Source organism: Leopardus geoffroyi, chromosome E1 (assembly GCF_018350155.1).
Source record: "Leopardus geoffroyi isolate Oge1 chromosome E1, O.geoffroyi_Oge1_pat1.0, whole genome shotgun sequence".
In the NCBI taxonomy this organism is placed as follows: domain Eukaryota; kingdom Metazoa; phylum Chordata; class Mammalia; order Carnivora; family Felidae; genus Leopardus; species Leopardus geoffroyi.
This window is the reverse complement of record NC_059330.1, coordinates 8,827,241-8,843,567: the sequence shown is the minus strand read 5'-3', so window position 1 is coordinate 8,843,567 and position 16,327 is coordinate 8,827,241. Positions and strand designations below refer to the sequence as shown.

General features: G+C 53.9%; 1 protein-coding gene across 4 annotated transcripts in view; it reads left to right on the top strand.

Moving 5' to 3' along the window:
• Positions 1 to 218: 218 nt before the first annotated feature.
• CDRT4 (CMT1A duplicated region transcript 4) overlaps positions 219 to 16,327 on the top strand; it is a 34,133-nt gene continuing 18,024 nt past the window's right edge. The window contains exons 1-3 of one of the 4 annotated variants that reach the window (XM_045487434.1): positions 219 to 2,866; positions 2,988 to 3,158; positions 3,513 to 4,165. In XM_045487434.1, coding sequence (XP_045343390.1) covers positions 3,724 to 4,165 — 442 coding nt within the window. In that variant the 5' untranslated portion in view covers positions 219 to 2,866; positions 2,988 to 3,158; positions 3,513 to 3,723. Of the gene's footprint in view, positions 2,867 to 2,960; positions 4,166 to 16,327 lie in introns of those variants that run through there. The other 3 variants (XM_045487432.1, XM_045487435.1, XM_045487433.1) reach the window with 3 other exon arrangements.

Here is a 16,327-nt window from a genome sequence, read left to right as displayed (position 1 = left end):
AAAATTTTTTTTAGGTTATTTACTTATTTTGAGAGAGAGGGCGAATTTGAGCGGGGGGGGGGGGAGAGGGAGGGGGAGGGAGAGAATCCTAAGTAGGCTGCGCATTGTCAGCGTGGAGCCTGATGTGGGGCTCGAACTCACTAACCGTGAGGTCGTGACCTGAGCTGAAATCAAGCGTCTGACGCTTAACGGACTGAGCCACCCAGGCGCCCCTGCGTATCCCGTATTTTAATCCATCCCCCTTCCTCCTCTTATATCAGCATTGAGTTCATTTCCAGACTCTTGACATTATAAACAATGTCACCAGATGCATTCAGTTTCAGGCCATGATGTCATCATTTGACCTTACCCATTCTCCTGCCTGGGAAGTAGCATTGAGTGGCAGAGTTAATATTCCCCACCACTAGCCGGAGGGTCCGTACATGGTTCAGTGGAGAAGACATTTGCGTTACATTTTGCCTCCCCACTCCCTGGGTAGGAGTTTTATCAGTTAGGATTAGGTTCAACTGTGAGTGGCAGAAAATCGCAAGCAGTGGCTGAAGCCAGATAGAGGTTCATTATAGAAGCTCGTTGCTGTCTCATGTGAAAACCTTTACGTACTGGCTCCAGGGTGGGAGTGACCCTCCACGGTGTCAAGAACTCGAGCTCTTTTTACCTTGTTCTGCTGTGAGTGGTTTCCATTCCCAAAGTCATCGTATGGTACAAAGTGGCTGCCCTAGCTCCAGCTATCGTGCCTGTATTCCAGGCAGCGAGAAAGAGGAAAGAAAAGGAAAAAGCACACTTCTCCTTTAGGCGCCTTTCCTGAAAGTTGCACATATCACTTCCACTTACGTTTCATGGGCCAGAACTTAGTCGCCACGGCCACCTGGTTGCAAGGGTGGTGAGAAAGGCCGTCTTTATTTGGGGTGAATGTGACCTCGGCTACAAATCAGATGTAGGCATTGCACTGCTAGTGTGTGAACAAGGTGTGGTGGGGGCTGCCAACGATGCCTGAAGGGAGATCAGGAAAGGCTTCCTAGAGGAGGTGATACAGGAATTTGCCTAAGACAGGCGAGGTTTGCTTTTTATGAGATGAAACAGAATAAGCTGGGCATTAACGGGAAATTCGATTTAAAAACTTGAAGTTATTCCCAAACCTTTCTCATTTTCTAAGAAATTCTGTATTGAGTCCATGGCAAGAGTTAACTACCCCAACTGAGGAATTATTTGTTGAGTGGATGAGTGAATGAGTGAGGAGAGAGGGTTGTGAATGACTCCCAGCGCTCTGACCCTGGGGGGTTCCTGGGGCAGACCTTCTTTTCTGAAGGTAGCCACGATCATCCCTCTCACCTCACGGGCCCTTCCGCAATTTGTCCTCGTCGCTCCTCCGGAAGGTGGGATCTATCGCACGGCCCCTGGGAATCTGGGCAAACGCTGTGGCTCCTTTGGCCCACAGAGCCGGGCACATGTGAAGCTGCGTTAATTCTAGAAGAAGCCCTTAACTGGCCTTGTGGTTTCCACCTCCTGCTTCTTGTGACGACCCGGCTGGTGAGGAGCCCGAGTCACATGGAGAGGCCTGGAGGAGGAGACCCCACGGAGAGAGAGACAGAGAGACAGAGAGAAAGAGAGAGAGGAAGGGAGAGACTAGGGCGGGTCAAGATGCCAGGCAAGTAATAAAGAAGTTAGTTATCTTGGAAATGGACCTTCCAGTCCCGCTGCCCTGGCTGATGCCACGTGGGTTGGAGAACCGTCCCGCTGAGTCCTCCTTGGATTCCAGACCCACAAGTGCTCACGTGAAATAAATGTGCTTTGCAGCAGAGCAACGGATCTCTGGAAACCTGCCTTGAGAGGCTAGGCTATGGAGCATGCTGGGCTGTCCCTGGCAGAGCCCCACACGGAGGGCCAATGGAGGACATCTGGGGTGCGCTGACGGGGTGACCAAAGCCAGCCGTGGGCGCGAGTCTCGTGTGGCCTCCGTCAGCCATCAACCATTCTGCACGGAGAGAGAGAGGGCTCTTTTAGATGCACCCAGAACTAGCCTGTCAGATAAACAGCAAGGGAGCTCTCGAACACATCTAGGCTCCTATCAAAAGGACTCAGGAACCAGCTTGAAAAGGTTCAGACTGGCCAGAGAAGAGACAATGTGAGCCTTCGTAAGGACAAGAGCCGGGATGGGCCCCGCCCCTCCTGGGAACTCCTCTCCCCGCCATGACACGAGCCTGCCTTGACTGCCCATGAGCCGAAGCCCCGCTCGGACCCTTCCTTTGTCTCTGTCGTTCTCCAAAAGGCTTGCTCTGTCTTCTCGATCGTCCCTTCTCTCCAGACACCAGATCTGCACGTCTTTCCCACCCTGTGACTCCCACAGCAGCGGGGCCATGGCCCCAGCCTCTCCTCGGGCATCATGGAGGCCACTCCAAGCAAGGCTGGAGTGCGTTGGGCCTGGCAGTTCGGAGGGGCCGTAGGGCATGGATGAGCAAGGAAGGAAATGAGGTCTAGGCCCGTTCCGTCCCGTCTCCTGGTGAGTCTGGGGGAGACGGCGGGCGTCTTTGCGTGCAAAGGCCAGGAGCAGGGATGGGTTTGGAGTGCGGAGGATGGCCGGTTGACCTACCCCACGGTCTCGCAAGAACCTCCAAAGCAGAAGCCTTGAAAGCTTTTGGCAGCTTGAAGGGGTTGAGTTGCTGGTAAGCCCAGTGCCGCAGGTGACCTGGACTGGAGCCCGGATGGGAGCCAGATCTATTTTCCTCCCACAGGACCTGCCTGGCCTTTGTCGGCTATAGGGAGGTGCATTTCCCCGTCCTCTGTGGGCAGCAAATGCCCCACGAGTCAGCAGGAAGTGCCTCTGGGCTCACCCACCGGCTTCTATTGGCTTGTGAGATGGACGAGCCAAGTGAGTGTGCAAGGCCTCTGTGCCTCCCTGGTGCCCACCAGCCTGGAGACGCCTGCGGGTGTCCCTCAGTGTACCTCACCAGCCTGGTCACTGGCCCTCCTTGTCACCTCCCCACATCCAGGTGCTGAGCATGGGCTCCTTCCCTTCATTCAGTGGAGAGTAAATTAAGGCACCTGGGGTCGAGGCTTACGGCTCTCGGTCCCCTGTGCGCGTACCCCGTGCCGGGCACCGTCCTCAAGTTTTCACGTGCTAACCGGCCCAACGTCCGAACTCTGTTGCACGGACCCAACAGGTACGTTCTACTATTTTACTCCCCGCTTCACAAATGAAGAAACCGGGGCGCAGAGAAGTCAGGCGAGCGACCCGAGGACGCACGGTTCCTCGGTAAGATAGCCAAGTCCCGCCTGGCTCCCAGAAGCTGTCCCAGGTTGACGCCCGCAATGACCGTGCCTTGTGTCCCAGCCGGCTCTGAATCTCCCCATCCTCTTGGGATCTTGGAGGATCTTTCAGATTTGGGGTCACGGGTGAGGCTAGAAGGTGAGCACCCAGCCCGCTGCCAACGTGGTCGGGTCGCCGGAGTGGCGGAAGAGGGGCCGATTCCAAACAGCTGCTTGGGGACAACAGTTCTCTCCTCCTGTTCATCCAGAGAGCGTTTCGTGTCACAAGAATGCTGTAAGGGGCTGGCCGGAGAGGGCTCCCCGCCCGCGTCGGGTACTGATCAGAAACTCCGGGCTGGGACCAATAATGCGCCGTGTCTTCATAAGCTCTAGATGATTGTTGGCAGTAAGGAAGCTGACCGTTGGTCTCATCCGTCCCTGCACCTGGCCAGGTGTGGCACAGAGTAAGTGTGCGTTACAATGAGTGAGATCAATAGCTCGTCTGCTGCTCTGCCATCAGAGGCCTCAAACGAGATCGTGGACATAGAGTGCCTGATGGAAGGCTCAGCACACAGTAGGCCTTCACTAAGCGGGGCAGGAAGGATTGTCCCGGCACCAAGGCTGGAGGGCTGCGCGCTGGGAGCCGGTGGGGCTCGCCGAGGAGGGAGAGAACCAGGACAGAAGATTCAAGGTTGGGGGGCATGGCGACTGCGGATGTCACAATGCCCCCATGTGCCTGGATGTGTCGGGCTCTCGGACCCCCCCCCCGAGGCTGGCAGAGGGCATGGCCGGCAGCAGCGAGAAGATCACCGGGGAAGTGGAATCCAGGACCAGGGGGACATTTGCGGGCCAGAAATAAGCACGGGGCAGGAGAACCACCAAGATACTGGCGGAGGCGTGGGGAATCACCGAGACCTGTCAGGTACTGGTCCGGGTGGACCGGCAGGTGTCCCTGATGGGGAGAGTCCAGGGTCCAAGTGAAAGTGCACACACGCGGCTACCAGGAGGGCACGTCCTTCACAGGAGCGCCCCTCCCCCCTCCGTTTGTTTGCAGGTTCCCGGGGCATCAGGCGGTCGTTTCCTGGAGTGGCCTCAATTCTGCTCCCACGGCCTCCCGGGGACTCTGTCCAACGTACTGATGTCCCAGCCCCACCGCTCAGACCGTGATTCACTTTGCAGAGGGCTCGGGCACGGGTACATTAAAAAAAAAAAATGGTCAGGTGATTCTACTGTGCTTTCAGGGTGACAATTCTACTTAAACAAGAAAACAACACACACACACACACACACACACACACCCCTACATGATCCAGCTATGTCTTCTAATGAGCAGCGGGGGTCGCGTGTCGTGTCCCCCCAGAGATGCTCAGACTCTGGACAGAGCTCAGCTCCAAGAGAAAGTTAAGCTAGGACTGGTAAAGTCATGAAAGTCACTATCAGGAATCTATAGGAACCGGGGTGCCTCCGAGGTGGCTCAGCCGGTTGAGCGTCCGACTTCGGCTCAGGTCACGATCGCGTGGTTCTCGAGTTTGTCCCGCGTCGGGCTCTGTGCTGACAGCTCGGAGCCCGGAGCCTGCTTCGGATTCTGTGTCTCCCTCGCTCTCTGCCCCTCCCCTGCTCACGCTCTGTCTCTCTGTCTCTCACAAGTAACTGTTAAAAAAAATTAAAAAAATAAAAACAAAAGCAACACTCAGTAAACCTTATGATCGGTAAAGGCAGTGCGGTGTGGACGGGGTAGTGAGGAGAAAAGGCACCTTCTGCTGGGCCCAGCACCCAGGCAACCACCCCATCGTGGTGTTGCTGGAGGCCACAGCCCCAGAGGCCCCTCCGTGCCGGCCTCTCTGGTTCTACGCTTGATCCGGCTACACTGCGTCCGTCTGAGAAAAGCCGAAAGGCAAGAATATGAGAAGCCAGAGTTCTTGGGTTCAAATTCAGACCCTGCCACTTGTCTGGGGGAGAGCTGCTGACTGTGTTCAGACAGCTGGTCCCTGCATGCTTGGGTCCCGGGGTCACAGCCTCCAGACCCCCTGGCGGGCACTTTTCTCCCTCCGTTTTAGCGGACGTTACTGCAGGGATGCCTCCCCCGTGCTTGACGCCTGGACTTGTGCAGGGCACAACGGTGGCTTCCTCCCCAGCTGAGCAATGTTCAGGCCCCGCAAAGCCCGGGTCTGCTCTGGGCGTAACAGTTGTAGAAGGCTTGCTTTGGCCTTTTGTTGCTGCCACCACTGGGGGTCTGGAGTCCCCAGGCTGAGCAGTGGACGGCCCTGGGCTTCCCTCCTCGCTCCCTCTGGTCAAAGCGAGAGCCCCTTGGTGCCATATTGGAATCGGTCAGTGCATGTCTGTGTCTCCATGTACGTGTGTCTGGGTGTCTGGGTGTCTGAATGTTTATGTGTGGGCACGTGCGTGTCTCTGTGTGCGTGGCCTGCCCACCCACGCCTCCCGGAGTCCCCAATCGCTGTGCCTTCTGCTTACGTGTCACCCCACGGGCTCCTTCCTGCCCAGAGGTGGTCATGGAGCTGTGAGGACGGACGCCAGGCTGCAGAAACTTGGGTGGGGGCGGTGAGGAAGAGGCCACTCCCTGGGGAACTGTGGCCGAGAAAAGGAGCAAAACAGAAGTCAGGGAAGCTCGGGGTCAAGGGAAGAATTTGTTAGAGATGGGGAGATGCGGGTTGTTTGGACACAGAAGGGGAGGAGCAGAGGAGAGGGGCAGTTGGGAAATGCTGGCGGGGAGGCAGGCAGTGGGGCTGGATGGGAGAGGCTGAGGAGGGTGGGGCCGGTCCCAGGACTTGTTTCCCAGCCCCGAGGCCATGCGTACCCCCAGCATCTAGTGCTGTCACCGCCCCCGGAAGGAGCGCTCACCTGCAAAGGGGCGGACGGAGGCCAGCTTTGCCAAGGCAGCAAGCACTCAGTTGGGCGGCGGTAGTGCTCGCGACCTCCCGCGGGTCCATACCCTCAGTTCAGCCCTGCCAAGTCCAGCCAAGTTCATGCCTGGGCTGGGAGCCCGTCTCAGTCTTTGACGGGCTCAGGATCCTCGAGGACACACATGTGTCAGCCTCTCACACCTGAAGGCTTGCCTGGCTCCTGGGTCTGAACCTCTGCCTAGGCCCAGCCCCAGCTTCGTAGCCATCCAATCTCCCTCTCTGTGCCCATCCCCCTCCTTCACGGGCCCCATGCTCACCTCCATGGTCATCCCCATGCTCACCTCCGTGCTCATCTCCGTGCTTGTCCCCAGGCTCATCCCCAGGCTCGTCCCCATGCTCATCCCCAGGCTCATCTCCAGGCTCACCCCCATGCTCGTCCCCAGGCTCATCTCCAGGCTCATCCCCACGCTCATCCCCAGGCTCATCCCCAGGCTCGTCCCCATGCTCATCCCCAGGCTCATCTCCAGGCTTTTCCCCATGCTCATCCCCAGGCTCATCCCCAATCTTGTCCCCAGGCTCGTCCCCAGGCTCATCCCCAGGCTCATCCCCAGGTGCATCCACAGGCTCACCTCTGTGCTCATCCCCATGCTTGTCCCCAGGATCATCCCCAGACTCGTCCCCAAGCTCATCCCCAATCTCGTCCCCAATCTTGTCCCCATGCTCGACCCCAGGCTCATCCTCAGGCTCGACCCCAGGCTCATCCCCAGGCTCATCCCCAATCTTGTCCCCAGGCTCATCCCCAGGCTCATCCCCATGCTCATCCCTAGGCTCATCCCCAATCTTGTCCCCAGGCTCGTCCCCAGGCTCATCCCCAGGCTCATCCCCAGGCTTATCCCCAATCTTGTCCCCATGCTTATCCCCAGGCTCGTCCCCATGCTCATCCCCAGGCTCATCTCCAGGCTTTTCCCCATGCTCATCCCCAGGCTCATCCCCAATCTTGTCCCCAGGCTCGTCCCCAGGCTCATCCCCAGGCTCATCCCCAGGCTCATCCCCAATCTTGTCCCCATGCTTGTCCCCATGCTCGTCCCCAGGCTCATCCCCAGGCTCATCCCCAGGCTCATCCCCAGTCTTGTCCCCAGGCTCGTCCCCATGCTCATCCCCAGGCTCATCCCCATGCTCATCCCCAGGCTTATCCCCAATCTTGTCCCCATGCTTATCCCCAGGCTCATCCCCAGGCTCGTCCCCAGGCTCACCTCTGTGCTCATCCCCATGCTTGTCCCCAGGATCATCCCCAGGCTCATCCCCAGGCTCGTCCCCAGGCTCGTCCCCAGGCTCGTCCCCACCTCCATCTCCAACTCTGTGCCCATCCGCATTCGTAACCCCAACCCCACGCTCATTCTCGACATCTTCCTGTCTATACAATTCCCACTTTGCCAGAGGACAAAAGAGGTCAGTAACCAGCCCAAAGTTGTACCACTGGCTAGCCAGATCCAGCACTCAAACCTGACACCATTGGACACCAATGGTCAGGCTCTGAACTCCCACGCCACACTCCGACATGGCACCGGTCCCCGGGTCCCCGGCCTCTGGCCCTTGTATGACCTCTGACCCGATTGCCCGCTTGACCTCCTGACATCACTTTGCCGGCTCCTGACTTGGTCCCGATCGGTTCAAACTTCAGCCAGGCTGTGCGTCTCAGCTCAGTTGTACCAGCTACTGGCCCCTGGCTGGACCCTTAGCCCTGTTGCCTCCCCAGGACCCCATGGCGCTTCCCCACTCCCAGGTTTCCCCAGGCCACCACAACTCTGATGACAGGACAGACAGGCAGGTCGGAAGACAGGCTCAGAGGAGGGTGTCACGGAGGAGGTATTTTGGGTTGGAACGGGTCCGTTCATGTCCACGGCCTCCAGTAAATGGCATGGTGGGTTCTCCACTGCAGAGAGAGAAGATGGGGAGGAGAACCCACGGCTCCACAGAGGGTGGGGCTTGTGGAACGTGCCAGGGCATCAGCGAGGAAAGGATGATTTTGTTCCGGTTTCAGATGCTTGCTTTTGGCCTGAGGGAGACAGGGGCCAATTTGCTAATTATAGCCTGAAAGTCACTGGCTGATGGCCAGATCTCTTTTGATAGGTGGGGCCACCGGCACTCTGTTCTTCTGCTAATTTCACTGCTATTTCACTCACCTTCCCAAAGACCCAACCCTCCCCCACCCATGGCCGCTGGTTTTTCCAATACACTTGATCGTCTGTATCTTCTTCTGCCTCACCCCTCCGTCTGAGTCTCCTCACCGAGGCTAAAGAGAATCTTTCATGCAGGTGCACACCGCCCCCCCCCCACTCACGTCCACCCCACCCCTCCTTTTGGCAGCTTTTGTTCCATTTCTGCCCGCCCCACCCCCACTCCCTTCCCCCCCACCCCCTTCCCCCCATCCCCTCCCCCCCATCCTTAGATCTTAATTTTATTTCCTTATTATTTATTATTATTATTTTTGAGAGACAGAAAGTGCAAGTCGGGGAAGGGCAGAGAGAATGTCAAGCAGGCTCCACACTGTCAGTGCGAGTCTGACGCGGGGCCCGAACCCACAAACCGTGAGATCATGACCCGAGTCAAAGTCAGACGCTTAACCGACTGAGCCACCCAGGCGCCCCTGATATTGTCTTTTGTGACGAGCCTCTTCAAGTCTCTATTAATTTTCTATTTTTAGAAAGATTTTATTATTATTTTTTAATGTTTATTTTTGAGGGAGAGAGAGAGTGAGAGAGAGAGAGCATGAGTGGGGGAGAGGCAGAGAGAGAGGGAGACACAGGATCCGAAGCAGGCTCCAGGCTCTGAGCTGTCAGCACAGAGCCTGACTTGGGGCTCGAACCCACAAACCGTGAGATCATGACCAGAGCCAAAGTGGGACGCTTAGCCAACTGAGTCATTCAGACGCTCCAATTTTCTTTCTTTCTTTCTTTCTTTCTTTCTTTCTTTCTCCTTCCTTCCTTCCTTCATTTCTTCTTCTTTCTTTCTTTTTCTTTCTTTCTTTCTTTTCTTTCTTCTTTCTTTCTTTCTTTCTTTCTTTCTTTCTTTCTTTCTTTCTTTCTCCTTCCTTCCTTCCTTCCTTCCTTTCTTCTTTCTTTCTTTCTTTCTTTCTTTCTTTCTTTCTTTCGTCTTTTTCTTATTGATTGTAGGGTTTAAATTTTTTTTTAAAATACATTCTGGGGCACCTGGGTGCCTTAGTCAGTTCAGTGTCTGAGTCTCTTCTGAACTCAGGTCTTCATCTCAGGGTCATGAGTTCAAGCCCCACATTGGGCTCTGTGCTGAGCATGGAGACTACTTAAATTTTTTTTAAAAAACTTTTTAAATGCATTCTGTATACACACTCTTTTTGATTATATGGAGTACCACAGTCCATTTGGACGGATGCTTGTCTTTTCATACTCTCAGTGGTATCTTCCGGTGAACAGAAATTTAACTTGAGGGGAGCCTAGATGGTTTAGTCAGTTAAGCATCTGACTCTCGATCTCTGCTTCGGTTGTGATCTCACTGTGAGATCGAGCCTGGCTTTGGGCTCTGTGCTGACAGAGGGGAGCCTGCTTAAGATTCTCTCTCTTCCTCTCTGCCCCTCCCCTGCTTGCTCTCTCTCTCTCTCTCAAAATAAATACACATTTAAAAAAAATGTTTAACAGTAGAAATCTTTTTCTACTCTGAGGGCATGGAGATATTTTCCTCTGTTACCTTCTAGAAGCTTTATTGTTTTACTCGTAACATTTAGAGGTACGACTCATCTGGACTCGATATTTTCGGTATTATGACAAGGTAATTATTTTTCCATGTGGATCAAGTGATCTAGCACCATTTAATGAAAATACCGTCCTTCACCCACTGCTCTGTGGAGCCATAAAGCGGATCTTTTCTGAGCTTTCTATTTTTTTTTTAATGTTTATTTCTGAGAGAGAGAGAGAGAGAGAGAGAGAGGCAGAGCATGAGCGGGGGAGGGGCAGAGAGAGGGAGACACAGAATCGGAAGCAGGCTCCAGGCTCCGAGCTGTCAGCACAGAGCCTGACGCGGGCTCGAACTCACGGACGGTGAGATCATGACCTGAGCCCAAGTCGGACGCCCAACCGACTGAGCCAACCAGGCGCAACCCGCCCCCCCCAAACTTTGATATCTTTGAAACAATTGTACAAAGTATCTTTTTAGACATTTTATGCTTATGGCTGATGTTTAGAAATGCAAATGATTTTGATATGCTGTGTTTACATCCAGCAACCTTGTAGGTTTCTTTGAGTTTCTACCTATGTAATCAGGTATGCTAGTTGAAAACTCTGGTTTTAGAATCTGATTTTGTTTTGACTTCTTTTTTTGTTTTTTTTTTAATCTAATCAATTTACGTAAAGTAGGCTCCATGCTCAATGTTGGACTTGAACTCACGACCCTGAGATCAAGAGTCGCTCGCTCTACCAACTGAGCCAGCCAGGCACCCCCTTGGTTTTCAATTCTAACCTCATCATTTACTAAACGTAGGACTTTGAGAACATTGCTTCATTTTCCTGAGTCTTGTTTCTTTTTCTACAGAGTGGTGATATTCTCTCATAGGTCTATAGTGAGGAATAACGAAACAAAGCACACATCGTCTTGAGCCAGTGCTCACACACACTGGCACAATCCATTTGTGATTTGTTAATATAATCCTCGCCCTTGATTTCCCCTTTCCCATTTAACTCCATAGCTCTCCAAATTCTGGCTTTTACCCTGTCGTTTGACAGAATTGCCCTCAAAGGTGTGTTCCTAGCGTCAACTTTCGTGGACTGCCCTATTTCAAATGCTGGTTTCAAGTCCCCCCTGTTCCCCTGGCTGACTATTAATTCGGGATTTCCCACAACCCCTTCATCCGGTTCGACGCTTTGCCAGAATGACTCCTAGAACTCAGGAGAATGCTTTACTAGGTTTACCAGTTTATTATAAAGGATACAAGTCAGGAACCGCCGCGTGAAAGAGATGGGGGTGGTTTCCATGTCTTTTCCAGGCACGTCACCTTTCCAGTACCTGGAAGTTGCCTGAACCCCATCACTTAGGAGTTTTTATAGACATTTCGTTAGGTAGCCATGATCGATTAGATCATTGGCCATTGGTGATTGAACTCAATTGCCAGCCCCTCTCCCTTTCACGGAGGTTGGGGGTGGGGCTGAAAGTTCGAACCCTCTACTTACCTGGTTGGTTCTTCTGGCCACCAAGCCGCCATCTTGAAGCTATCTAGGCTCCCCTACGTGCCATCTCATGAGTATACAAGAGGCAATAAATTCTAAAGGCTTCAGGAGCTTTGTGCCAGGAACGAGGGACAAAGATCATTTTTTAAAAAAAATTATACTACAGTCTTCTCGGCAGATACCTTCCCTTGGCTTCTTGAGACTACTCCCCTACTTTTCCTTCCTCTTGTCTGGGATCTCTGCCCAGTCTCCAAGTGGGCTGCTCTTTCCTCCCATGCCTTAAGTCCTGATTTCTTTCCATGGTTCAGTTCTCATCCCTTTTCTCAACTTAACTTTTGACCTCGTCTTTTGTCAAATTTGTCTATCTGTAACCATGGTCGTTTTTGTTGGATACCAGGTTCGAATGGACAGTGGTTCACTGGGCATGACCACCTGGCTTTTCTATAATGCCCCGAATGAAACAAAGCAGGTTTCCCCAAGCCTGCTCTCCCTCTCTATTAATTCCGTCCATCCCCTAACTCAGGGACCTGAGCATCATCTAGACCCATCTCACTCCTTCATCCCTACCGTTAGCTGTGGCCATGTTCTGTCCCTCATGTTTGTTTTCACTGCCATTGACTTGGTTCACTGTCTCACAATCCCCCCCCCCCCCCCCCCCCCCCCAGTTGGCAACATCAGCTTCACCTGGAAACTTATTAGATTTGCACATTCTCGGGCTCCAGCCAAGATCTATTGAGCCAGAGACTCTGGTGCTGGTACCTGACAGTCTGTGTCTTACTGGGCTTTCTAGGTGATTCTAGTACCAGGGAAGTAGACCACCGGTCTTGCCCGACTCTCTACGTGGCAGGTCTGGCCCCAGAATGACTACTCACTGAAATGAAGTCAGTTCTGTCCCTGGATGTTATCCTGACCTTCCCAGGCTGGGTGAGACATCACTCCCGTCTCATGACACCTTGTGTCTCCTTTGGTTGTGACCCACCTCGTCCTGTAGTGGGACTGCAGGTGGTGGCCCCAGAAAGGTAGGGATTCAGCCATATTCATCGTTCTCAGTAAGCGTTCACACAGTTTTGGGTCCTGAGATATATGTGGAAAAAGACAGACAAATGCCTTTGTCCCATGGAGCCGAAATTCTGAGAGGGCAGGCAGAAAAGAAATGGCAAACAAATTTAAGATCATTTCAGATGGTGGTAAGTGCTGTAATGAAAATGAAATAAGATAATGTGATGGAAGGGGGCTGAGGGCTAGTTTAGAGAGAAAGCTAAGGAACGCCTTTCTCGGAAGGCGCCATTGAGCTGAGATCTAAATGATCAGAAGCCAGCTATGGGAAAATGTGTAGGGAAAACCGTCGTAGGTGGAGGGATAGCTGGAATTTGGGGAGTTTGAGGGCAGAGAGAAGAGCGATGTGATTGGAGGGGGAGAGAGGGAGAGAGAGAGAGAGAGGCAGAGGCAAACTCCTAACTCCGTGGTCAGAGTTTGTTGGGGTTTCACTCCAAGGGCTGTGTGGAAACCCTCGGGGAGGGATGTGAGTACTGGTGTGTGTTTTGGGAAGACCACTCGGGCTGCTGTGTGTATAATATGAATCGTACGGAGACAGGAGTAGAAGCAGGGAGGCCAGTTTGGAGGCCACGTGAGTATCCTAGTGGATGCAGAAGCAACCCTGGGAGCGTGTGTTTAATCGCGTGGATACTGGTGCCCACATCCAAATCCTGGGCCCTCCACAAAAGGGGTGGCTTTGGGCAAGTAACTGAACCTCTCTGTGTCTCAATTTTACCCTCTGGAAGAGGGGATAAAGGGCAGCACTTAACTCATAGGTTTGTGGGGAAGGCTCAATGAGTTAATATGGAAAAGCATGGGCAGAGCTCTATGAGTTATTATCATTATTACTGGTGGTTGTTCTCATTATAGCATGCAGGGAAAACAATGGGTTCGGGGTATTTCTACTGGCCGAGTTGACATGACTTGGGGATGAACGGGATCTTAAGGATGAAGGGGAGAAACGACTCCCTGGGTTTTGGCAAAAGGTTTAACACAATGGGGAGGGGCAGGTCTTGTTGTGTGTGCGTATGTGTGTGTGTTGAACAGGGTTCTGAGGCACCCCTAAAAACATCCAAGAATAGATGCTCGGCAGGAGGTTGGATGCATGAGTCTGGAGTCTAGGGGAGAGCTCAGGGAAGCCTGGAGACACACGTGTACGAGTCGTGGCGGAGTGATGGTGTCCCCACGGGAGAGCGTGCAGACGGGCAAGAGAAGGACAGCCAGGACAGAGCGCTGGGCTCTCTCCTAATACAGGCAGAGCAGAGAGGCAGTGTCTGGCAAGGAGCCGAAAAGAGCTGGCGACACCGGAAGAGAGAAGGGGACGTCCCAAGAGTGGCCGGTGGGATCCGTGGCTACCAAGAAGTCAGACGAGCTCGGTCCTAAATACACAGTAGATAGCTGAGTTTGACAACGTGGAAGCGATTTGCTGAACGGATGAGTAAAACTGAGCTTTTTTCTTTTTTTAATGTAAAAATCAGCTCAGTTGGGGGGGCGCCTGCGTGGCTCAGTCGGTTGAGCATCGAACTTCCGGTCATGACCCCACGGCTCGCGAGTTTGAGTCCCACCTCGGGCTGTCTGCTGGCATCAAACCTTTCCAATGGCACCACGGTGGGGCACAGCTGTTTTGAATCCGGGAGCATGTTAACGTACCATTTCTAAGACTTTTCCGCATCAGACCCGTAACCTTTGACACGAGTCTTTTCCCTGTTATCCATTGAGGTGCGGACGGATCAGATCAGTGATTCTCAAACTTTCTCGCCCATCCGTGTTGGCTGCGGGCTCGCTAGAGGGCAGGTGGCCGAGTCCCGCCCCACAGTTTCTGATGCGGGGTTGGCCAGGGTGGGACCGGAGAAATTGCTGACAAGCCCCCACGCGATGCCATCACCACTGGGGGCGCCGAGGTCCCTGGACCACCCTTGATGACCTCTGGTCCAGATTCCGTGCTCCCTGAAAGGAGCGATGGCATCTGTCTTGTTCACCTGGTTCAGTAGGAGGCACTCAATCCGTGTTAAGTGAGGGAATTAAATGCCCCTTCTGTGGATCCCTCCGGGCTTAGGAATGGGGCGGTCAGGGTCAAAGACAGGCTGTCCCCTGATTTGCTGTTGCCCCTAAGCTCCCCAGCAGCCCTCCCATCCTCATGGCAGCCTCAGAGTTTTGGGTGGCCAAGCAGCCATCAAGAACTCTCTGCGTTGTTCCCCCTCGAACCATTCCCAGCCCGTAGGTCTCATCCTACACATTGTCGGAAAACTTTGAACAACTTGGTTCGTGCCCTCGTCTCCGTGGGTGGAGTTTAGGCAGAATTTGAGGCAGAGGGACACGTGACACAAGTGATTTAATGTGTAACGTCTCTCTTGGATCCATTTATGCGGCCCCTGGGTGAAGCCAGTCCTCCCTCTCCGCTGTCCAGGGCCGGGGGAGATGGGGTGGGGACCTGGCACAGGGCTTTGGAGGGATGGAATTAGTTAAGTCTCAGTCCAGGCGGGATGAACGCTGGTGGCCACATCCCACGGAGCTCACACGTCTTCTAGTTCGAGGCCCAGCACCCAGGCCGCGCACACAGAGCCTTCTTTCTTCGTCGAGGAAGAGTGCCCCTTTCACAGCCTGCCACAGGCAAAGGAAATGGAAAATCCCGGAGCATCCCGAGCCCCTCTCAGTTTCCAAGGGCACTTCACCTCTCCCAAGTTCAGGGACAGGACAGGGCGTTTGCATGTGGGCTGGGTCCTGTGGCGAAGCAGCAAGTTCTGTGGCTGGAGGGCTGCGGGCAGCACCGGTCATGTCTGCCCGGGAGGGGAGAGGTCCCCGCATGCCGACCGCCCAGCCTTGACCGTGTCGTAGTCAGAAAACAGCTCCGGAGCCCCTCCTGGCCCTCCTGGGCCACAGCCCCAAGCAGAGTAGCAGAAGCGATGGCTTTTCTGAGAAGCTGCTGATCTCAACCCTGTTGGCTGTACATTCCTGGATGATGAGGGAGGGATTCCAGTGTTTACTTTGAACAATGTTTTCCTGTGTCTGAACCGACCGGGTGTTAAATTCTTCCAGATTTCTGGCTCCGTGTTGCAAGTCCAACGGGACAGAAACAGGTTTACGGCAGTTGGCAGGGCAGCAGAAGTGGGGTCGGTCTGGGCACCTTCTGCGTCTAGAATTTCCACTCGGTGGATGGAAAAACTGTCTGTGGGCTCGGCGCCTGGGAGGGGGGTTTGCTGTGGTCCCAGCTCGGAGCCTTGCACATTTCCCACCCGAGAGGGCAAAATTAGCTTGTCTTTTTTTTTTTTTTTTTTTTTTTTTTTTTGAAACACAGCAAGGAGTGAGAACAAGCTGAGTTTTGAAGGTCAGGCCTTGCAGTCTTTTCTCCGTTAGTATAAACCCAGAAGTTGTGCTCATAAGGAATTCATTTGGTGGGATATTGGGAAACCGGAGTGAATTCCGGTTCCTGGGGCCTGCGGTGTGAGGAGGTCAGGGCTGGACGGGGGACGGGAGACCCGAATCCTTACTTTTACACAGGGGGAAACTGAGGCACGGAGAGCCTCCCCCCCCCAGTGACATGAGGGTTAGGATGTTGAGTTGGAAGGAACTGTCCCCTACGGAGCTGGATGGATCTCTGCAGGGGTTGGGGGACTGTGGCAACTTGGAGCTATTGCTAATCCTTTTTGCCCCGGAGGATGGCCATATAACCACGTGGGGCCACGGGAGGAGGCATTCTTCATTACGTGTTCATAAATCAACGGCTTTAACGACAGAGAACTTCAGGAAACCAAGTTCAAAGATGAGGGTGCTCTTGACTTGCACCACGCACATGAGCAGTGTCTCCATGCTAACGTTCTCAGATGTGCGTGATGCAGGGGGTGTCTCCCAGGGGACCCCCCAAGGACTTGCTCTCTGGAGAGTTCTCGGGGAAGCTCCAGCCTCTGGGCAGGTGCCTGTCAGCCTATTTAATCGGAGCAGCCCAAGTCCCAGGAGGGCATGGGGCAGAGGGTGGCCTGGACACTCGCATCATTAAAA